Raw genomic sequence first — 20,720 nt, forward strand, 5'->3', positions numbered from 1 at the left:
CGGGCAGCTCTCACAATTGGCAATGACGCCCATCACAAGCAATAATTACTCTCACGGCCTATGTCGCGCATTTCACAGGAACGGGCATTTCAAAGGGGGTATCAAATTGCAATTCTAGTTGCACTGTTCGTGTGTGTTCATGAATTTGTGGATTGAACTCTCTTGCTACATGTGGAATGCATGCGAGAGCCGAGTAAACCGTTCCCAAACCGAATTGCACCGTGCCAAACATTGGACTTATTCGCCCTTAACCAGGTCTTGAATTTTTGAATGCCTTTGAGGTCGCCTTCGGAATGCTCATGAAATGCACGTCATGCCTCTATGCCACCTGCATGCAGCGATCACCACAACGCCTGTCTCCCGACAGCATCGAGACTACCTATGCCTTTGCGCTGGCGCGGATCTTGGCGAAGGTCTTCTGAACCTCGAAACGAGCCTGTGTTGCTGTTAGTACCATGTTCTCCGTTCACATCCGGTGCACCGCGTCTAGTCCGAATGGTCGCATTCGACGACACAGGTGCAAGGCCAAACATACCTGCTTCCTCATCTTCATGACCTTGAAGCGCTCAAAGTCGTTGAGTCCCCGCCTCTTCTGGATAGCCGCACGCTTCTTGGCCCATGAGCTCTCGTCGAACTTTTGCTGGACCTTGTGCTCCTCCCACTTCTTCGCGACGTGGCCGACACCCGAGGCACGGGGAAGCTTGGGGATGACGATGGGTGTAAGGGAGAGTTTCGCAAGCGCGACTTCCTGGCGAGGGACAGGGGCCTTCTCGGAGGGACCTTGGAGGAGGACCTATGTCTCTGTGAGTCGCTGAACAGCACCCGGAGCGCGGATTTTCCATACACGCTTGTGGTCGATGATCTCGACGATGACAGCGAGGCGGCCCTCGAATGCACCCTCGTTGAAGAGGACCACGCGGCCGACCTCTACCAGCCTCCAGGCACTCGTTGTAATTTCGGCGTCACCCATTTCGTCGATATGTGCTGCAAGAGAATGTTAGACGGGGAGACACGTGGAGGATTGCAGCGTCGAAAGCGTACCGGTCGGAAATAGGAGTCGGTGTTGATGTTCTTGTCGGGAGTAAGTAATGTCGGTCGGTGGAGGTTCGAAATTCAGTGTGAGGCCGGGGCCGTGCACAAGCGAAAGGCGCCTTGGCGCTAGCGCCGTCCTTAAAGTTTTCTGCGACCGCGCGACTTCCATCATCTCCTCCAGCACCGCAAGCACCGCAGAAGCACCACGCTCAACTCGACAGCCGTCGCGACTTTATGCAGTTCTCGACGTGGCTCTTACGACCACTTTACTTCGCATCATGCGCTCTGCAGATGTAGACACGATGGACGCGACATGCGCCGAGCTAAACTACTCCAAAGACCCATAGCTACGACCCAACACCCGTAGCTCCACTGGTATGCCTCTCACCTCCACATTCTTCTCCCATCCTAGGATGACATAATTTGCGATTGAGCTCGGCGTCGGAGACCCTCGCCGGGGTCTCTCAACGGCGTCGAAGTCATGACATTCAATTTCTTACATATTCTGAGCTTGCTTTACCCATTCAGCTTCGTCACCGCACCGAGTTTGCGACAAAGGCTGACCAAAACAGACTCTAGGTTCCAAGCCAACAGATGCCCTACATCCGACGTCGCTCTGAGCCTGCTCGTTGCAAATCCATGTCGATATGCGACAGCAGTGCCGTCACTGCATACGGCTATCATGTACAGGTCAGTTCTTACTTTGTTACATTACCGCCCCCATTTCCAATGATTACAACATGCAATAGATAGTATATGATTTCTATGATTACTATTTTATCACCAAGATCACTGAAGGAAACCACAAATACGCTCTGCTTGATAGCGCTTTGTTTCGATACAAGTCACTAACAAGCCTGCAGGTAAATCCTCGTGTGTACGCAAGTACGCTCAACATCGCTGCATGTGCCAACTGCGCGTTCTGTCTTCATGTCCAGCCGTGCTTTCAGCCTCTTTCAATTAAGTTGGCTTATCTGCATTGGTCACGCGGACTCGTGATGAAGGTGACTAGAATCATGAAGAAACAGATCTGCACGATCAAGGCAATCCGCGTAATATGCCAGGCGGGTCGCAAAGGTAAGTGTTATGTAGGCCGTGTTGGCAGGGTATTCGCTCTGCCATGTATCAAATCTAGCTAGTCTCAATAAAAAAAAAGGTCAATCAACAGCTGCACCACCTTCCGTGACTGTCTGCTCTGGCGTCGTCGCTCTCCTTCGTGTGATTTTCCTTCCGTAGTTTCGGTAAAGGTTCATCAACAGCTCCCTCACCACGCCGTTGAATGCTGTCCTTGCGTCAAATTTGCTTCCACCGTATGGGAAGGGAACGATCTTCGTCCAGTCGGCGTTATCTTCAAAGTAAAACTCGAGATCAAATGCGTCCGCATCCTTGAGCATGGTCTTGAGCGTCTCTCCCTTGTGACCGTTAACGTCTGCCCATGCCCACAGTGCAGGGTCGTAGAAATCCAACGTGCCCGACGCCTCTTCGGCGAGGATCTGCGCGTTAAAGAGTAGGTGGCGGATCATGTTGATGTCGCAACCGCAATGTATGACAGCATACTGCAGTAGTTCGGTAGTGATGCCTTTTGGCACACCCAACAGCACAGCGAGCGCTGCCACGGCGTGCTCGTTGCTCTCCTTGATCGCTTCTTTCATGCCCGTCTTCGCCACTTCGCCTGCCATACTACCCTCCCAATCGATCTCTCCATTTAGGCTAACCAAGACATAAAGCAGCGACGCTTTGTCCTCGGTCCAGGGCCCATGCAGCAGCTTCTCTGGTATGTGAAAGCCTTGCGCAAAAGCGAGATGGGGGATCTTGGTAAACTTGAATGGCCATAGTCCATCGAAGTAAGACACTCCAGGGATCGTGACTCCAGTAGCTGCCCAGGCCTTCCCGCGCAACTTGACCATTGCATCTTGTGCGCGCTGCACGTATTTCAGGAAGAAGTCGTAGGTGAAGAAACGACAGGTCAGAATGTCGGACTGAAGTGAGGCATCGCTGGTGATAAGGCGGTCCCGATAGTTGGTGCGGTGATCAACGGTATGGAAAAAGGTCTGCATAGTGAAGCTCATCTCTATGGTGTGTGAGGAGAGTTTTGTGCCAAGATCCCGTGAGCAGCGTGGAAGCGCTGGGTTCATGCTGTAAAGAAAGATCATTTCCAGTAGTTCGGTGGGGAGACCTTGGAGTGTCGGCATGGCGGGCGTAACTTCTTTTTTCCTGTGGGTTGACTTCGTTTTCCGTTGTCGTTTGAGCTGAGATGAGGATGCTAAAGAGTTTTGTGCAGGTATGGAAGTAGGTTTACTTTTGGAGGCAGCAAGTGCTGGGTGTAAGTATTTCCTCTTCTTGCCACGCACGACGATAGGTGTCAGTTCCATCGGCTACTTATGAGCGCCCGTCGTGACCAGGCAGCACTCAAGAGTAAGCCACTTCCGATTGCATGCAGCATGCACAAGGTAGATGGATCGGGAAAGGCTCCGCGTCACCTTTTGGAGATCGCACTCTGCGCCACGTTGAGTGCACGGACCTGATGTGGCTTTGCCGCGGCGTTCCTGGAGCTAGCGTTAGCTTTCCACTCGTCTTCCTGTCGCATAAACAAAAGACCTCGAGGAGATTGACGCACCACGCGCGCGTGCACCACGAACGGAAGAGTGAATTCCCCAACGAACGACGCGACCAAACCGAGGAGATGCAGGTCCACGCAGTACCCGATTCCGAGCGCGCGTTTGATTCGACAGGGAGGAGGCTGCCCTGGGCGCTTGAGTTCGCAGAGTAAGTCATGTTTCACTGCCATTACCGGATGGAGCTTTCTACACAGAACATCCTAGTCATGCGACAAACAAGACTGGAGAGTGGCCTCTTTACGCCTTTCCTCTTCTTTATGCAACCCCAACGCCATGGAACACTTCAACTGGGATTCGCCCATACATTCGCACATACAGCTAACTTTGATCCCCGACAGTCCCGATCAAAATCAACGGCGCGTCCCAGAAGAGAAAGGCCCCTTTGGCAAAGCACGGAAACGCGGCACCTCACGAGCGAAGACACCCTTGGGCGCCAGCAACGCAGCTGACGAAGCGAGACTCTACAACCAGCGCACAGAAGATGACATCTTCAGTCGTTTCAAGGCAGATGAGGATAAGAGGCGCTCGGTATCCGCGCGGCCAGCTGGTGGACTACCACCATCGGCATCGGCACCGAATCTCATAGACGCAAGCAACGGACTGAACAACTCGTTCGCAGCAGGCGCATCAACGAACGCCACTTTCGCACAAGAACCCAAGGAAGTTATACTATACGGCTTTGGCTCCGAGCAGCAATGGGCTGCGATAGCACACTACGAGAAGGTTTCCAACGGGATGATCTACGAAGAATACGACCGCGAGCCACCCAACCCCAGGCTCGGCTATAGTCTAGCAGCGCAACGCTCGACGTACTACCCAAACTTGGAACCGAAATACATGGCCAGGATCAAGACATATCTTGGGGGTGACCACTGGGTTAAGGTGACTTTTGATAGTGCAGAAGCCGCGGAGCGCGCATGTCACTACAGCCCGAAGAACATCCAAGGCTACACAGTTTACGCAGAGATGTACAGAGGGACAGGACCACAAGGTGGTGACCGGCCGTTACGCGCAGAAGGAGGGGGAATGTCACAAATCGCTTCACCCAACACCGTATCTTCAGGCACCCTAGGACCACGCGGCGCGTCTCAGTCTTCCGCAACCGCCTCATCTGCCACAGCGACGGCCTCTCAGCCTGCAGCATTACAAGGACTCGTATCGCAATCAAACGCAGAACCAGCCTGGCTGAGGAGTACGAGCGGTGCTTTCCCAAGCCACCTCGATGATATGCCTGTCGAACCTATGTCTCAACCACGCGAAATGCACCAAGCTCTCGACCCGAATACCGTTCCCGCGCACGCAACCACCACAGCATTGAACCCCCGCTCTCAACGCGCAACCCTCCGGCTCAAGGGCGCAAACGTAAAGCCCGTCGTCTTCCTCCCGCAAGAAAAGGCGTTCCTCCCCGCAAAACCCCGCTGGCAGCAAACATTCGGCTCGCTGCCTGTCATTGGCTGGGTAATTGGCTCAGGACATGGTATCATTGGCGACCATGTACCGAGAAAAGAGGACGGAACTTTTGATGCGAACAATGCAAGTCTCTACTGGCGAGTGTGGTACATGGTGGACAACTGCTTCGGCAGTGACTTTTGTGGGGTCAGGGATGCGGAGTATGATGAGTAGGGATATTTTCAGGCGGGGACATTTTGTGCAAAACCAAAGGGTGTTTGATAAGCATTGGGCGGCGTTTTCGAAATGACAATATAGCGATGTGACTTGTAGTGCTTGGAGGAATTTGGTATCAGATGCATATGTAATGAAATGCGAGTAGCATCCTCAGCGGAATGTATTTCTTCGTGATGTATGATTTGCGGGGTTCTCCAGTTGTGTAAGAGTCTGTGATGTATGTGTCTCGACGTGTTCGCGTCAGAAACAATGAGCAGCGCAGGCGGAATGATGTGAATGGTCAAAATCTAGGGTGCATTTCCACTGTCTGAAACTATTCACAAATACGTAGGTAATACAACCCAGATTGGGTACATCTCGACTACATACAAAGAAGATGCTTAGAGGACGGACAGATCGCCAAACTTCTCCTGCGGGGTTGTTAGCACTTGTACATGGACTGTTCTGAATGCTCCATAAACTTGCCTTGTAGCCGGGAACGGCCCAGCGACCCTTGGAGACGAGCTGCTCGGTACGCTTGTCGATCTCGGGCTGCGCAGCTGCGACCTCGTCCTGTGATATTCGTCAGCCTCTTGTCCCTCACTTGCCCGTGACCGTATATACGTACAACAGTGAGGTCGGCAAATGGCCTGGCATCCTCGATGTTCTTCAGTGTCTTCTGGAGGTCGCTCAACTCCTTGTCGACAACGCTCTTGGTCTGCTCTGCGCTCTGGACGGCCTGGGCCTCGAAAGCCTCAATCGCCTTGATCTGCCTTCCTACATCGTATGTCTGGGGCTTGAAAGCGTTGAACTGCTTCTCGATGTCGTCGATGACGGCCTGGTTCTTGAGGATGCCGCGGTAGTGGTTGAAGTCGACGGTCTGGGACTGCTCGGAGAGAACGGTGACTTTGCGACGCGCATCGTCGTTGCGCTTCTTGAAAGACTGGAGGGCGGCGGCGGTTTGGCCCTTGAGGCCGAGCTGGGTGCCCAGCTTGGTCCAGTCGAGCTTGAGGGCTGCGCTACGCTACAAGAGGGGACATGTTAGTTTTCTTGTTCTGCATTTCGGAGGTGCCATTGCGGGTGGGGGGCTACTGCCGGCGCAGCAATTGGGTATTCGAGAGCTTCGACTGGTGTTCTGGAAGGGGTGTGACGTACTCCGACGGCCATTGTGATGGATTTAGACGGGGATGCGGTGGTTTCGGTTCGGGAGGGTTGATGTCCAAGTTCTTCGCGAGAGCTCGGAACAGCGCCGCCAAGGATCTGGCGCACGGGCCACTCAACTTCCGCCTCGATCGCGGCCATGTTCCCCCAACATTACCTTTCCCATTCACACTTTACACCTTCTTGCTACCTACTCAACCAACAGTCTAAACCCGAACACCTCTCATCGACATGTGGATTCTCGACTGGTAAGCCCCTTGCTATGTACTCATATTGCTTTCTTACTAATCTCGCGCCAGGTGTAAGTTAACTACCCTCCCTCGTTATGTCCAGAACTGGATGGACGTATGGATACGTTTCCGTAGCACGGCAGAGCAAGATCCCTCTAGCACTCTGTCATGGCACTGCTATCGCCTTCCGGTGCCATCGCCTACAACACCACGCAAGGAAACAGCAAAGCCGGGCTTATCACATGCGCATCCACGCTATACCATTACATATGTCCCGAACACCTGCCAGATCAAGCAATGGCTTGCTTGGGGCATCGTTGAACATATGCTGACGTTTTATGACAGTCTGGGATGTTCTGTCCTCGCTTGGACTCATGAACAAGGTAAGCAGGAGCATCGTCTTGACTTCACTACTGAAGCTAACACATCATCACAGCATGCCAAACTCCTCTTCCTCGGACTGTACGCATTATCACATGCCAGCAATTCCAAATACGTATAGCTGACTAGGCTCCAGTGACAATGCAGGAAAGACCACGTATGGCAACCAAACTGGACACGCGAGCTTCCGCTAACACAATTAGGCTTCTGCACATGCTCAAGAACGACAGGGTCGCTGTCCTGTAAGTGAGACGTGGTCTTGTTGTGCAAGTACCGGCTAACATATGCTTCAGCCAGCCGACTCTGCACCCCACTTCCGAAGAGCTCTCGATAGGAAACGTCAAGTTCACAACCTTCGATCTCGGAGGCCACGCACAAGCCCGACGACTATGGCGCGATTACTGTATGTCAACCCTGCCTACTCGCCTTGCATTAGCTGACCTTGTTCCAGTCCCCGAAGTTTCCGGCATCGTCTTCCTTGTTGACGCCAAAGACCACGAGCGTCTCTCCGAGTCGAAAGCCGAGCTCGATGCTCTTCTCGCCATGGAGGAGCTGAAGAACACTCCTTTCGTCGTTCTAGGAAACAAGATCGACCACCCCGATGCCATCTCCGAGGACCAGCTCCGTTCCGCGCTCGGTCTATACCAGACCACCGGTAAGGGCAAGGTACCGCTAGAGGGCATCCGCCCGGTTGAGGTTTTCATGTGCAGTGTGGTCATGAGGCAGGGATACGGAGAGGGTATCAGGTGGTTGAGCCAGTACGTTTAGGCGGATTACTCCGGCAATTATAAGAACGCTAGACGGGCACAAAGCAGCGGGGAGAGCATGTGGCTGCACCTTGGCTCTCTCGATGGAATGAGCTAGATGCAAGTACGTAACATGGCTATCACATGCGTAGTAGATGTACTCTTATGGGCGTTGGCGTTAGCTCTTGGAATAATATCATATTGCACACCAACACTTCTAATACGGTGCAGCGAAGGCTGGGTCGGCCCGAAGCGAGCGAGACCGCTACGTTGGTGCGTAACTCCAGGTGACGCGCGACGATGACTCCATTCCACTAGTATGCGTGATGAACGACAGAAATCATGCATCAAATATAGACACCTATGGTATTCTATTCCAAGATCATAGTTGCTGACAACGGTTTAGGATGATCAAAACGTCACTCATCTTTGCATCTCACTTTCAGGGATCTGGAAAAGCGAATTAGCGATAAGACTGATGGAGGAATACGTACCGACATGGAGATGCTATAACTGTATATCGTAATCAAGCAGTACATATATCAAAGGTCCACCGTTTGGTTGGGTCCGATGCCTCGATTTTGGCACAGTAATCCACGGTACCAGCTCAACCATGAGTGCGATATCATGTGCATAGTACAGATATGTTGTACCATAATTCCGAGAACCAGATATGGAAATCGGGAATGCGGTTCTGGACAGCCAAAAACGTCGATTTAATGAAGCTATCTTGTCTAGGCCTTTTGTGGAAAGAATAAAAGATAGAAGAGTCGGATCACTCCGCTCAATACATCAATATGAGTCACAGAAATGGAGACGCGGTCTTGGGAAGTCAAGAGCGGCAATTGAACGAATCGATCGCGTTTGGACCTTTAAGGAGGCGTCATCTAAAGGCACCAAATTACTATTTGCCAAAGTGAAAGAATGTGTCTCGGAACTGGGAGTGCAAACCTGATAAGTCAACACTGTTGATTGGATGCTTTGATGCTTCAATGCACCCTCGTCTGAGCCTTTTGCGAAAGAAGCTTCAGATTAACGGAATGACGGTATTCGTTATCGGAAAACACAATCTCGAAATTACGATCGTAGCTGCGATAAGCTTTGAGTGTCAACTGGACGAAGTTTTAAATCCCCGTTTCACGATACTTAGGTATGTGTTTCTTTAAAACGATTCCCAAGACTGTATACGGAATCCTGGGCTTTGGTTCAATGGTCAAAGGCGATATCTCCCAGACAATTACATGAAAGACACTTCAAAAGTCGAATTCACAATGTCCATAACAGGAAACCGAGTTCTCTGTTTTGAAAGCAGGTCACTACCCCTTCCCCAGGCGTTCTCGCCACCTCTAAACGGCACAGTCAAAAACAACCCGCTGGTTCGTCGAACAAACCGTCTCGACCAAACTTTGTCCCCGCGGAAAGCCGAAAAACCGAAAAACCGCACCGCCACAGCTAATTCATCTAGCCCTGTCCACATCCTATTAATATCCTTCAAGAACTAAAGAGGATTGGATGATACGCTTGCTAGATGCGCTTGCTGGTAGTGTCAAGACGGCGCAAGCCTCCCAACGACTCTAGTGCATGCACGCGTGTCAATCGATAACGCGGGCTGCAACTTAATCTTTGGTGGGTTGACACGTTGGCGGAGGGATTGAGGGTAGTTAGATGGTTAGGGTGGGCTGTAGCCTGCTGGGTTGGGGTTATGTGGGAAAAAGGGAAGCAGGGACGGTGTGTGTATGCAGGGTGGGTTGGACGACGTTTGTTCATGGTTTTGCTTTTCTTCTCTTTGTTTTCTGTCGTGTATCTTTGTGAGATGTTTTTGCTGAGCTGATGAGCTGTATTTGGGTCATTGGGTGTTGTAGGCCTGTGTGCTATCGTGGGGAACATACATTGGTGCGTGACGTACAGTTGACATCATAATCTCGTACTGTGTACTTCGAAGGATGTACCGTTTTCATAGCCCTTGCTCAAGCAGTGTGCACGTGGGGTATATACATCTTCACCGGCTCTTATGTACGTGCTCTGTACGTGCTCGAGATGCCTGTCAAGACATATGCGTGACACTGCATATTGAGGACTACATGCAGTAGCAAGCGAAAAGCGTACAATCGCCGGTGCAATGCGACGTGACACAGCTAGGATAGAGATCAGCATGCACAAGCAGGGAAATGCGGCTTTGCGGCACTGCGTAGGACATATGTCGTCTGACTTTTCTGCCAGGATGACCGCAGTAGCTTGCGGGGAATTGAGTGATAGGTAAGTTTCTTGGAAAGCGGAGGTAACAGGTAGTTTATAGGAAATGATTTGCGGGGTTGCAGCCCGAGACATGTTGAGTATCACAGTGACAGGGGAAAGATGATGCGTTTGTTGATCAGTTTGTATTAATGTTTTCATCGCATGAGAATGCGGGACTACCTATTGAACTAGCTATATCCGTGGCTTCTTACTCAGAAACAAATATCCAAACACCATGCCGCCTATGCTTTAGCTATGTACATGATGTCGTAGATGCATGCAGTCATCAAGGAACGTTGCAAGGAAATCGTGTTATCCTCCACTACAGCCTTCATTATGTGGTCTTCAAAGCGACCGTGTCCCATAATCATCGCGCGCGCTGAATGGAGCTGAGTTCTCTTACAAGAAAGAGAAGAGAGCGAGGAAACCGGCAGCGAGGGCGCCGATGCTGGCAGTGCCAGTGGAGGCGGCACCAGTGAACTCAGAGAAGGGAGGCATGGTGGAGTTGGCAACTGGGGCAGAGGCCTGGGGCTGACCGTCGGAGATCTGGGTGACAAGAGGAGCGGAAGCCTGGGGCTGGCCGTCGGAGATCTGAGTAACGACGGGGGCGGAAGCCTGGGGCTGGCCATCAGAGATCTGGGTGACGACAGGGGCAGATGCCTGAGGCTGGCCGTCGGAGATCTGGGTAACGACAGCAGGCGAAGAAGCCTGGGGCTGACCGTCAGAGATCTGGGTCACAACGGCGCCGGGGGTGGAAGCCTGGGGTTGACCGTCGGAGATCTGAGTGACAGCTCCGGCAGAGGTAGCCTGGGGCTGGCCATCAGAGATCTGAGAAACGGGGCCAGTCTCCTCGGACATGGTAGCCTGGATGTGGATGGGAATGCACTGGGCACCAGTCGACTGGCTGTACAGGTTGTAGAAGTCTCCAGACAAGCACTGGTAGAAGACAGTGGAGCCCATCAGGGACATGGAGCCGTTGCTGCAGAGACCGAAGCCCTCAGTCTCCTTAGCACCCTCCTGTACGGGTTGGTCGAACTGGAATCTGATAGTATGTTAACACTTGTTGTATATGCCAAAGTCTTCTAGGAGACATACTGGTAGTTGGCAGCGATGTATCCCGTGCGGCCAGCCTGGTCGGTCAACTTGCCGTCCTCGAGGGACAGCTGAAGTGTACCATCAAGCTGACGCCTGACCATCCTGGAGGGAGTGGTGGTGGCATTGACGGTAGTGATGGCGAAGGTGCCGTCGGCGGAAGACGCACACTCAGCGTCGGAGGAGGCCTGGGGGTAGGCAGCAACGGCAGCCACGAGGCCGGCAGCGACGAAGGACTTCATTTTCGGATAATCGGTCGGTTTGGGTGTTGATATTAATGTATAGAGCGTACTTGACAGCGAGGGTAAGTTGCGACGAGAGTAGACTGAGGAGCGAGGTATCAGTCACTTGATATACGAGAGGAAGACTGTCGATGATGCTGGTAACCACGACAACGAGAGTGTGAGATGTTCTGGATAGGTAAGAAACGCGGGAAGGTAAGACAGCTATATACCACTTCCCAGCCGAGTAGTTAGTCTATTCAATCTACCTCATCGAGCATATCACCGCAGATCGGACGTGCACTGAAGCCTCAGCGCTTGAGCCAAGGCCATGGATCAACTCCACGCGTCAATGCAAAGCTACAACCGCCTAGCGTCGACGCTTCTGACGGCTGGAGAAAGAGGCTGGATAGAGATCGCGCGTGCCGTAACGATAAACACCGCGGAGACTTCTGCTACATCATTGGATACCCATTCATCCGACCCCTCAGTTAGTTCCCCACCATTTCACTGAGAATGCGCGTGAACAAAGCCCGTCCCGCCTCTCGTCTAAACTTATCTCAATCCCAGCCCGTGAGTAACTTTTGAACGCGATTGCTGCCATTGCATTGGCTACTCTGACGCAATGTTTCGGGGCTTCTAGTCCATGCATTCTGCCTGTCAATCGACCGGTGACACGCTGCTTAATGCAAATCTCGATGTGTTGAGCTCGGTTTCCGTGATATGCAACGTCTAAGACAGCTGCTCAACCGAAGTCTCGTAACTGCGGGCTTAGGACGATCGCTCCGTGCAGCATCCTAGCGCCTTCCTTAGAGCAATATACGTGCGTTCTGTCGGCCTCGATGTGGAGTGTGGCGGGGCGTCGTTATTCATCAGTTGGGCGTGTCTCATTGGTCAACATGCAGGCGGATCTGCAGGGTGGTGTATGGTGAAAACGTAGCTCGCTCAATCGGACTATTGGAAGGCAAAATGCAAGGATGGCGATGGATGGGATTGGTGTCGAAGTGACGAATGCCCCAATTGATGTCAAAGATCGGTTCCCAATTCGTAACGACGCTTACGTGCGCTAGCGCAACGCTTGTGGGGTACATGTGGCTTTCGCCTTCGCAAGTGCAAGTGTCTTTCAGCCGCCCCAGCCCACCTTCTCCAGTGGAACCGTTGCTTGGGAACGCTTAGGACGGGCTGGGGGAGGCTGGCATGCTGGCCTTGCGGATGCATATCGATAGTGTGCCGCCTATTGCTCGCTGGCTGGCTGGCGGCAGGCTGGCGCATTTGCCTCCGTCGGCTGGTCAACCCTAGAGAACGCTTAGATTGTTGGGTAAGACTGGTTGAATTCGTGGGATTCCTGTACGATGAGAATATGGCATTTGGAAACAATACCACCGCTCTTGGCTACGATGTGAAGATGCAGATATTGCGATGGTAGACATATCTGACATGAGATGCGCATGTATCAGACGTACCATTGACGTCACATACTAATGTCTTCCTCCACCCTCTGTGCTGATTTATCCCGCAATCGTGGCGCTAGGCAGATGCATGTACTCGACAGCTAGCCATCAGTAGTCATTCCCATTGCAGCTTCTCGTGCGGTCAGTGACACGGTGAGGCTTTCCGCGAGTGACGAAAGTAGGTTTGATCATCTGACCCCGCACAGCGCCTGCCTTTCCCAGACACGCATATGTACATCCAACACCGCAACGAGCGTATTACAGGGAACCGAGCCGAAGGGGTCTGTGTTGGTGAGGTTATTCGGCCTCGGCGATCACGATCTCACGATGGATGGACCCTCCACGCTGATCCATGGTACAGTGGCGCGCCAACCGACAATTTAGTCCCCGCAGGGTCCTTTTCTACTTTCATTCGGTATCCTTTGGACTGGTACTCAGAGACAGAACCAACAAAATCCGCCGGACAGTAGCTAGCTGCGCCATGGGTATGCCATGCGTGGGATGCTCATGTACCTGGACCTAGGTAAAGGTTGCTTCGGCATGAATTATCCGGAACCATCGTCATCCGGTGGAGAAGTCTCGGGGTACTCGGCCGCGGTATCTTTCGAGGATCACGAAAGTGCAAGCTTCACATAGGCGTTGTATGATATGAGCGGAGATCTCTTCGGCGCAGTTGTTCCGGCATCGCGTCTTGGACATATACTTGATCACAATGCCTAGGACGCCGACTCAAGTTAGTATGGGACACTGGCGTCAGAGGTACATTGCATACGAGATATGTACCTATGGATTTGGCGACATCCCATGCTAATAGCATTCGGTGGCTGTGTGTACACTTGCCCGTCCCCCGCTATACGCCAGGACACAGGCCGTGGTATCAGCCCCAGTCTTCACTAACAAATCCAACTCTTGTCCAACTTTATCGAAGCTTATTTGCCCTCTCCAGCACGTTTGACACCTCCTGCTACGTCGTTTGCACCTTTCTCAATGCTCGTGGATACATCGGCAAGGCCTCGTGCAACCGGCCGGCCGGCACTGCCTGTGGCACCCTCCACCTAAGCAAAGGCGCTCAGAGTCAGCATAATTTCATTTGTAGTTAGTACAGATCAATCTACCGTTTCCCCCAAGCCTCGTCCAACCGCGCCAACAACCCCTCCTAGGGTGTTTGTAACGCCGCCAACCGTATTGCCTACAGTGGACGTGACAAACTTCACGCCAGAAGTTACACCGCTTTCCTGCTGGCCGATAGGCATATTGACGATTGGTCTTGGAGGTTGGTCGTATTGTTTGTTGGTTTCAGGGTGGTCGCGATGCTAGTTGCCGAAGATAGTAAAGTTTGCTAGATGCCGGCTAAGTGGTAGTGAGCTTCGGTGATAGCCCGTAGCGTCTGTGCTGCGATGGTGCATTTATGATCAATGGATTGACTGACGTCATGGGGCTGCGCAACAGCAGACGCGCGGTGCACGTTGGAAATCCTGCATCTTGCAACCGCCAACCTCTTCCTCGTGATCCCAGGCATGATCGCGACTCGGCCCGTGTCAGATGGCGTTCGCGTGGTCCAGTTGTCGCCCTCTCCGCGATATCTTGCGCAAGTACCAGCCATGAACGCGGCAACCACAGGCGTTGTCCGGGGAAGTTTCACGAACTCCTTATTGGCATAGTTCCGTCCTCGGCATCTGCATCAGAGCTGGCTGGCGCTGCATACACGATCGCCATCGGCCGGCGCGACCATGGATCTCCCTGTTGTTCTGACAGCAGCTGGCAGTCCCATTCCGACGCATGACACCAGGAAAACTTTCCAAAGTTTAGGATCCTGCCACGTCTTTCTGCGCAAGCATGGCCAATGAGACTGGATCTCGGGAAGGCTTTCAAAGAAGCTGCGACGAAGTGGGCGGGCGAGCGCTCCAGACACAGGCGCGCAGGACGCCTGAGCAGTCCGCAAGGCACGGAACGCGAGCTCAAAGGCTTGCTCGAATACCATTGGTAGAACACCATCTAGGCCTCTCAGCAAGTCAGACATATCGTAGAGATACATCAGGCAGCCGGCTTACTTGCGGCCGACACTCATCGCGACCGGTATCATGTTGTCTCCGACTGCAGGGTCTCGTCGGAGCATACGGACGATAAGCACGCGCGCATACTCTCAGGCAATCTGTCCTGTTGCTCACATATCATGAACTGATTTTCACCTCACTAGATCGAATACTCACCTGTAGCTTGTTGCGAAGTTCGTCTATACGTCGATACATCTGGAAACAACGCCAATAGACGATCGAACCAAACCTCGACCGAAATCAATCTCACTCCGATCAACGCAACCACATTGCGCCTTTGACCTCAAATCCTCTACGAATCGCGCGCAAACGTCCAGCATGACGTCCTTATTCCCACACCCTCGCTACGCCGAAGACCAGCCGTATGCGCGCAGCATCCTATACCTGCATGTCATGCGCGCCTCGGCCATGTCATTTTCCTTCTTTTCCCTCCTCCAGTTCCCAGTTTCCATCATCGCAGCACGATCCCGCAAATCCCCGATCGATTACGATGCAATCCTATCTCGCACACTCAGAGCGGCCGGTCGCGGCCTCGTTCTAGGCGCAGCAGCTGGCATGGTCATGACATGGGGCCGCATGAGAGGCCGAGAGGAAATAGAGTGGAAAGACAGGTCATGGAGGATACTGGAGAATCACGGCGAAGTGAAAACAGATTGGGTCACACTTGGCGCGGCTGGGACCGGTGCTGTTGGGGCTCTGATCGCTGCACGGAGCGGCCGGGTGCCGATAACTGTTGGGAATGCCATGCTAGGAGGAGCTGGTGTTGGTATGGGCACTGGAGTGCCGTACATGATCGCGTCATTCGCATCGGGAAGGAAGCCTGCTTAATGACGGGAGATGCGAAACTGGACCATGCCTCTGGTATAGAGTTGACCCACGACGAGGTCTTGGTAACGCCGAAGGCCATATGCTTGCATGCTACCGTCCGGTCTGGGTCACGCTCAACATTCCCTGGTATTCGGGCCATTCGAAGCTGCCACGCGGACCCTAGATCTTCACGCTGCTCCGACACATAGCCACGATTGTAATACATTCGCTCACCATATCAAAGATTCTGGGCCGTCTAGTCATCATGAGTCCAGTTTCGCAGTGCAACATTCTTGAGACGTTGTGCATGCTCTGTTCTAGCTGTGCAGCGTTAAGTCGAAAGTCGAATTTGTAATCTGCGCTGAACAGATCGAATTTATGCATCTCTGGGGGAAATAGAGAACACCGATGAACTGCGTCAAAAGGAATGGTACATTTCGGTATGCATGTGTGCAGGTGCGACATTGTGCGTTCCGGCGGCCAACGTTGCGCTAGCCTCAAAGGTCTTTGAAAGCTTCAACCTTCTACTACGCACTTTTTGAGCTCCGCTCCATGGTCTTGTCTTTTTGTTTTTGCTTGTTTGCGCATCTGCGAGATTACCTGTTCATACATGTCGGTGATTCGGTTTCATGCGTCATTAGTACCTACTCTGTACGGGCAGGCGAATGACCTTGGTCTGACATATTACCAGATGCAAACCTCAGTCCATTACACCATCGCACCCGGAACACTTCTGGACGCGATACTGTGCGCCCAGCAGGCTACTCCGCCAGCCGATGACATCACATAAGCAGGCTTCTTGTGGGCACCAATATACGAGCGCACAGATCGCCGGCAGTTTCCCGTCTGATCTTGTTCGTCCGACTTCCGCTGTCGCAATGCTATTAAATGAAGGTATACAGTATGGCGATCCCAATTGGGCGCTCGGCGGGACGTCAGTGTGACCCTCTGAAACCGTCTTGGGCCGAGTGACCTCCGCCGTCGCATCGAGGGCGCGTTGCCTAAAGCCGTTGTTCTCGAAACATCCCCGGAACGTGATACCTGTTGAACACGCTTGAGCTCCTACAATCTCCACGCATTCACGCAAACTGCTCCACCACGCCGCCTTTACCTCCGAGATCATATTGTCAAAATTGCGCCGTCGCCGTATTCGATCCTCTCGCTTGTAGACATCCCCACAGTCGTGCTGTCCGCTGCTTCGCATTCACTATATATAACGCTCTTCATTGGGCCATGCTCTTTAAGCGGCGGCCCCAGATTCGCTGCAACAGGGATCGGTTACTAGACACGCTGTGATCGGTCCAGGTTCCAGGAAGAATACGTTACACCAAGCCCTCCGTACTAGCGCTGGCGGATGCCCACTTGCGAAAGAACAATTGGCGCCTGCACACAACACCCACTTCTCATGTCTCTGACAGCCACGAACCGGACCGCGCAACAGCCCCCGTTGGACGCGTTCGGCTGCACAGTCTCCGAGATGTTGGAAGCCAGTCACCTCTCCTGTATTGCGCTGCTCGTGTAAGAGAATTAAGTGGGAGGCGGAAAGTGCGATATCCAGACCGTCGCACCATGGAGTACGACCGGCTGGCATAGCGATGACAAGCCTTTTGAGTGGCATGTGTATAGTGCAGCCAGCAAGCACATCCACGTGAGGTTGACCGACGGGAGACTAGACCGTTTGACAAATAGAAGGGCCTCTGCTTAACTTGTTTCTGTAAGTGTTAATATGCAGTAAGTAGCAAATTGCGGGGGACAGTCTTGGGAGACACCCGGCTGTGCCTGCCTTGGGCGCGCGTAGGGGGACAAGGGTTTCGCAGCCCTTGACCTTGTTCCGGGTTTATATGAGGAAGCCCACCCACAAGCAGGGCGAGATGTGGTTTTCGCGATTTCTTCAGGTTTCTGAGAGTAGGTCGTCGAGATGCCTACCTATCCTCTTCAACTCACCTGCCTGGGGGTGATCTACGGCACTCCCCTCTTGGCTTCGATATTCGTTATTCTGAGGATATACACACGGCGGAAGCTAAATTTACGGTTAAGCTGGGGTATGGCGTACAACATCTCCTGCGCGAACCGTACTGACGTGCTGGTACAGATGACTGGCTTATCATACTTCCGTTACTTCTATCCATAGCCCTCATAGGCCCTTCCCATCGACGTACGTACTGATATAAGCGCCGACATTGGCTCTCACTAACCCTGGATAGATGTCAAGATGTGGCATGTTGGCGTACATATCTGGGAGGTGCCGCCGAACGAGATAGAACCAAACTATGACGAGTACTATGCCGTATGTCTAGCCTCATCATGCTACGACGACATAACTAACAGCAGCAGGTTGTCATGGCGTTCAACCTCTTGAACATACCCATATTACCACTCGTCAAAGCGTCGATTATCCTTCTTCTCCTTCGGGCCGGTTCCGTTATTGAATGGCTCAAGCGAGTACTCTACGCCATCTTGGTCTTCACCGTTGGAAGCGCATTGATACCATGGTTTCTATACATCTTCATCTGTCCACCTCTAACTGGTAACACCTGGAAGCCGAGGACTTTCGGCAACCTGCATTGCATGGGCAGACACAAAATGGGCGAGATGTTGATCTGGGTCACATGCGCCAACCTACTTACTGATGTTCTGATCCTCCCGATACCTTTCATCATTGTGCGAAGGATGATGAGTGCTCGATTGAGGTCCCGTTTGGTGGTATTGGTAGTCTTCACTTGCAGTCTCGCGTAAGTCGTGTTAGCTGGGTATGCGATAATAATGGCTAACCTCTTCACAGTGTCACTGGCATCGGCGCAGCAAAGATCTACTTGTCGTATCGCGACCGCCTCTACACTCTGTTCAACCCCGATTGGACCTATCCGATCGACTACTGCATCAACCACATTGAGAACAATGTGGCAATCATCGTAGCCAACATACCGATCCTACGCGGCCTCGTTACACGATGGATCTTCAACTTCCGAACCAAAGCGACGCCTATCGAGCGCGAGTTTTGCGGTGATTGGCAACAACAACAGCAACAGCAACAACAACAACAACCGAGAAAATCTGACGCATCAGACTTCAGCCGCTACACAAGAAAGAACCGCGTGGTACAAAAGATCCTCCCCTGCATCCAGGATGATTTTTCCAGCAGCCTGGCCTCGCGCTCCAAAGGCGACCTCAGCAGTAAGGTGGACTGCCGGCCAGATTTCCCACCTCGAATCTGCACCACAGGCGAACAGCGCTACCAGAAACGAAGTTACTTTCCGCGATCGCGAAGGAATAGCTTGGATCGGTATAGCACGGCCGACTCCTGCGAGAAGGGTGACATCTTAGAGACGGTTAGGAGTGTAGGCAGTTTGGGTTCTGCGCCAACACTCGTGGAGAGTAAAGATGCGTATACAGAGTGGAAAAGCATGGATAGCCCAACGCTCAGCCCGACAACGAGGTTCTCCACTCAGACATTGTGCCCCATTGCGCCGTTGACGCCGGCGAGGTTGCGGGGGATTGAAGATGATGAGGTTGACGATGAGATATACCCATACCCGAGAGCCTTATGATACCATAGCGAATGAACAACATACAATGAATCTTGATATCTGTAATGTCTTGCCGTGTTCACATTCAAAAATCGACTACACACATTCACGGTGATGATGCTGCAAAACTGCAAGACACCACAAACCAACCCGCCCAACTGGTGACCCGAAAAAAATCCTCACGCTCCTCCACCCAACCCCAGACCCCGTCATGTCGGCAGTCACAAATCTGGTACGTACCTACCTTACCACTCCCAAGTCCCGTACGCCCTATCCGAGGGACCTGGGGCTGCCGTCATTTCAATTTCTCGCAAAGTTACGTTACGTTAGCCAGCCAGACGAGCATCCAACCACACCATGGCGGCGCTCAGGCCCGTTTGTCCGCAGGGGTGCGCATTGCGAGCGATGGATCTGGGGTATAACCGTCCAACCCGTCACGGTGTGCCACTTGCCATGTCAAGACGCAATCCGAGCCGTTCCTTTGCCGCAGGGGTGGTGGAGTTGCTGATCATGCTGTCTGTGCGTCAGCGCGTGTCTCGTGTCGTGTCGTGTGTTGCGTCGTGGGTGAGGGGTGGAAGTTGATCGCGGGTGGCGGGGTTGACTGGAAAGGACGGCGTGAGTGCACTGCGATGGCTTTGCAATTGGTTGTTACGCTTCTTGTTTACGTGATGATTGTATTCGTGGAATACATCGCGCCGTGAACTCTTGATCCCAGGCCTATACAACAAGGTCGTCGCCTCGACATACCTAGGTACCCTACAGCCAAGGCAATCCAGATCCAGACAGCCCCAACCCCAAATCCCACTTCTCCATCTCCGGTACACAGGATTCGCGAATCCAGAGTTTTAGTCCTAGTTCTCCCCTCGCCTTCGCAACGGGGAGGTGCATTCGGTTCCTCGTCGCTCATTACGCATTACCCAGATGACGCGGAAACCTTACTCGAAGCAGCAACTCTCGTCCGACTGGAGCTACTGTACAGATCGAGCATACCTAATCCACAACCATCTCAATCGCCGGGCTTGGAGAAAAAGAAGAAATAGAAACAAGACTTTGAGCACGCTGGGCGAAATCTCTCAGCACGCGCGCTCATTTCACGCGTTATGTTGTGCGATAATGCACGCGACGGAAAGGATCTTGCTGCGCGTAAGCGAGAGGTACCAGTAGTAGCAGGAAGGTGTGCGTATCCTCCAGTAAACATCGTCCTCGCACCTCCCTCACCCGTACCCGATCCTTCACCCTCCCACCACACACGAATGCACTCGCCTACACTCCCCTTGCCCTGTGAGCGGCAAAAACCCACCCCTTCCTTGCCCTATTCCCTTTTCCTATCCTCCCATTTTTCCGCCTTTTACTCCGTAACTCGTGACTTTGCCTGCCTGCCTGCCTGCCCACCATTAGTATACCTTATTAGTCTAGCCATATGTCCATGTAATATATCAGGATTTTCGTTAGCGCCCGCCGGTTCAATATGGATAATCTCCCTCTTCGGTGCGGAGCGAAGCGGTGGCGAGCGCATCGCCGGCTGGCGGGGTTACGTGTGATTGCTTTACACAAAGAAAG

General features: G+C 52.7%; 8 protein-coding genes across 8 annotated transcripts; 4 read left to right on the forward strand and 4 right to left on the reverse strand.

Annotated features, from left to right (window-relative positions):
• Nucleotides 1-87: 87 nt before the first annotated feature.
• On the reverse strand, nt 88-3,553 carry BKA58DRAFT_361412 (ribosomal protein L14-domain-containing protein). Its single transcript, XM_046168781.1, has 4 exons — nt 2,210-3,553; nt 845-984; nt 536-793; nt 88-436 (listed from the first exon to the last, which is right to left on the reverse strand). The coding sequence occupies exons 1-4, from the start codon at nt 3,402-3,404 to the stop codon at nt 380-382; spliced, it is 1,650 nt and encodes a 549-aa protein (XP_046025386.1). The 5' UTR covers nt 3,405-3,553; the 3' UTR covers nt 88-379.
• Nucleotides 3,554-3,603: 50 nt separating this feature from the next.
• BKA58DRAFT_178692 (uncharacterized protein) lies at nt 3,604-5,438 on the forward strand. The gene has a single exon (XM_046165336.1). The coding sequence runs from the start codon at nt 3,924-3,926 to the stop codon at nt 5,271-5,273; it is 1,350 nt and encodes a 449-aa protein (XP_046025387.1). The 5' UTR covers nt 3,604-3,923; the 3' UTR covers nt 5,274-5,438.
• Nucleotides 5,439-5,516: 78 nt separating this feature from the next.
• BKA58DRAFT_411654 (uncharacterized protein) lies at nt 5,517-6,422 on the reverse strand (the record flags this gene model as incomplete). The annotated part of the gene is made up of 4 exons (XM_046172305.1): nt 5,517-5,686; nt 5,738-5,828; nt 5,884-6,279; nt 6,411-6,422. 4 exons carry the CDS (start codon nt 6,420-6,422, stop codon nt 5,517-5,519), a joined length of 669 nt encoding a protein of 222 aa, XP_046025388.1.
• A 431-nt stretch (nt 6,423-6,853) lies between these two features.
• On the forward strand, nt 6,854-7,841 carry BKA58DRAFT_178721 (small COPII coat GTPase SAR1). Its single transcript, XM_046165337.1, has 6 exons — nt 6,854-7,029; nt 7,083-7,108; nt 7,164-7,184; nt 7,231-7,269; nt 7,321-7,430; nt 7,479-7,841. Exons 1-6 carry the CDS (start codon nt 6,985-6,987, stop codon nt 7,793-7,795), a joined length of 558 nt encoding a protein of 185 aa, XP_046025389.1. The 5' UTR covers nt 6,854-6,984; the 3' UTR covers nt 7,796-7,841.
• Nucleotides 7,842-10,399: 2,558 nt separating this feature from the next.
• On the reverse strand, nt 10,400-11,497 carry BKA58DRAFT_178830 (covalently-linked cell wall protein). The gene is made up of 2 exons (XM_046165338.1): nt 11,104-11,497; nt 10,400-11,050 (listed from the first exon to the last, which is right to left on the reverse strand). The coding sequence occupies exons 1-2, from the start codon at nt 11,340-11,342 to the stop codon at nt 10,408-10,410; spliced, it is 882 nt and encodes a 293-aa protein (XP_046025390.1). The 5' UTR covers nt 11,343-11,497; the 3' UTR covers nt 10,400-10,407.
• Nucleotides 11,498-13,363: 1,866 nt separating this feature from the next.
• On the reverse strand, nt 13,364-14,171 carry BKA58DRAFT_178836 (uncharacterized protein). The gene is made up of 3 exons (XM_046165339.1): nt 13,888-14,171; nt 13,556-13,827; nt 13,364-13,488 (listed from the first exon to the last, which is right to left on the reverse strand). Exons 1-2 carry the CDS (start codon nt 14,023-14,025, stop codon nt 13,702-13,704), a joined length of 264 nt encoding a protein of 87 aa, XP_046025391.1. The 5' UTR covers nt 14,026-14,171; the 3' UTR covers nt 13,364-13,488; nt 13,556-13,701.
• Nucleotides 14,172-14,815: 644 nt separating this feature from the next.
• Nucleotides 14,816-15,734, forward strand: BKA58DRAFT_178918 (uncharacterized protein). The gene is made up of 2 exons (XM_046165340.1): nt 14,816-14,899; nt 14,970-15,734. Exon 2 carries the CDS (start codon nt 15,145-15,147, stop codon nt 15,652-15,654), a length of 510 nt encoding a protein of 169 aa, XP_046025392.1. The 5' UTR covers nt 14,816-14,899; nt 14,970-15,144; the 3' UTR covers nt 15,655-15,734.
• A 1,460-nt stretch (nt 15,735-17,194) lies between these two features.
• On the forward strand, nt 17,195-19,216 carry BKA58DRAFT_178932 (uncharacterized protein). Its single transcript, XM_046165341.1, has 5 exons — nt 17,195-17,675; nt 17,726-17,788; nt 17,838-17,920; nt 17,968-18,365; nt 18,416-19,216. The coding sequence occupies exons 1-5, from the start codon at nt 17,552-17,554 to the stop codon at nt 19,179-19,181; spliced, it is 1,434 nt and encodes a 477-aa protein (XP_046025393.1). The 5' UTR covers nt 17,195-17,551; the 3' UTR covers nt 19,182-19,216.
• Nucleotides 19,217-20,720: the final 1,504 nt, after the last annotated feature.

The sequence above is a fragment of the Alternaria rosae genome (assembly GCF_020736505.1).
Source record: "Alternaria rosae strain MPI-PUGE-AT-0040 chromosome Unknown BKA58scaffold_5, whole genome shotgun sequence".
In the NCBI taxonomy this organism is placed as follows: domain Eukaryota; kingdom Fungi; phylum Ascomycota; class Dothideomycetes; order Pleosporales; family Pleosporaceae; genus Alternaria; species Alternaria rosae.

Excerpts from the sequence above, each read along its gene's own strand:
- BKA58DRAFT_361412 (XM_046168781.1), bottom strand. The coding sequence starts at position 3,404 with ATGGAACTGACACCTATCGTCGTGCGTGGCAAGAAGAGGAAATACTTA. Across the intron at positions 985-2,209 it reads AGAGCAGACAGTCACGGAAG|CACATATCGACGAAATGGGT; the intron begins GTGGTGCAGCTG and ends ATTCTCTTGCAG. Across the intron at positions 794-844 it reads AGATCATCGACCACAAGCGT|GTCCTCCTCCAAGGTCCCTC; the intron begins GTATGGAAAATC and ends ACAGAGACATAG.
- BKA58DRAFT_178932 (XM_046165341.1), top strand. The coding sequence starts at position 17,552 with ATGCCTACCTATCCTCTTCAACTCACCTGCCTGGGGGTGATCTACGGC. Across the intron at positions 17,676-17,725 it reads AAATTTACGGTTAAGCTGGG|ATGACTGGCTTATCATACTT; the intron begins GTATGGCGTACA and ends GTGCTGGTACAG. Across the intron at positions 18,366-18,415 it reads GTCTTCACTTGCAGTCTCGC|TGTCACTGGCATCGGCGCAG; the intron begins GTAAGTCGTGTT and ends ACCTCTTCACAG.
- BKA58DRAFT_178836 (XM_046165339.1), bottom strand. The coding sequence starts at position 14,025 with ATGCCTATCGGCCAGCAGGAAAGCGGTGTAACTTCTGGCGTGAAGTTT. Across the intron at positions 13,828-13,887 it reads GACGAGGCTTGGGGGAAACG|GTGGAGGGTGCCACAGGCAG; the intron begins GTAGATTGATCT and ends GCCTTTGCTTAG.
- BKA58DRAFT_178721 (XM_046165337.1), top strand. The coding sequence starts at position 6,985 with ATGACAGTCTGGGATGTTCTGTCCTCGCTTGGACTCATGAACAAG. Across the intron at positions 7,109-7,163 it reads AAACTCCTCTTCCTCGGACT|TGACAATGCAGGAAAGACCA; the intron begins GTACGCATTATC and ends ACTAGGCTCCAG. Across the intron at positions 7,431-7,478 it reads ACGACTATGGCGCGATTACT|TCCCCGAAGTTTCCGGCATC; the intron begins GTATGTCAACCC and ends ACCTTGTTCCAG.
- BKA58DRAFT_178692 (XM_046165336.1), top strand. The coding sequence starts at position 3,924 with ATGGAACACTTCAACTGGGATTCGCCCATACATTCGCACATACAGCTA.
- BKA58DRAFT_178830 (XM_046165338.1), bottom strand. The coding sequence starts at position 11,342 with ATGAAGTCCTTCGTCGCTGCCGGCCTCGTGGCTGCCGTTGCTGCCTAC. Across the intron at positions 11,051-11,103 it reads TACATCGCTGCCAACTACCA|ATTCCAGTTCGACCAACCCG; the intron begins GTATGTCTCCTA and ends ACATACTATCAG.
- BKA58DRAFT_178918 (XM_046165340.1), top strand. The coding sequence starts at position 15,145 with ATGACGTCCTTATTCCCACACCCTCGCTACGCCGAAGACCAGCCGTAT.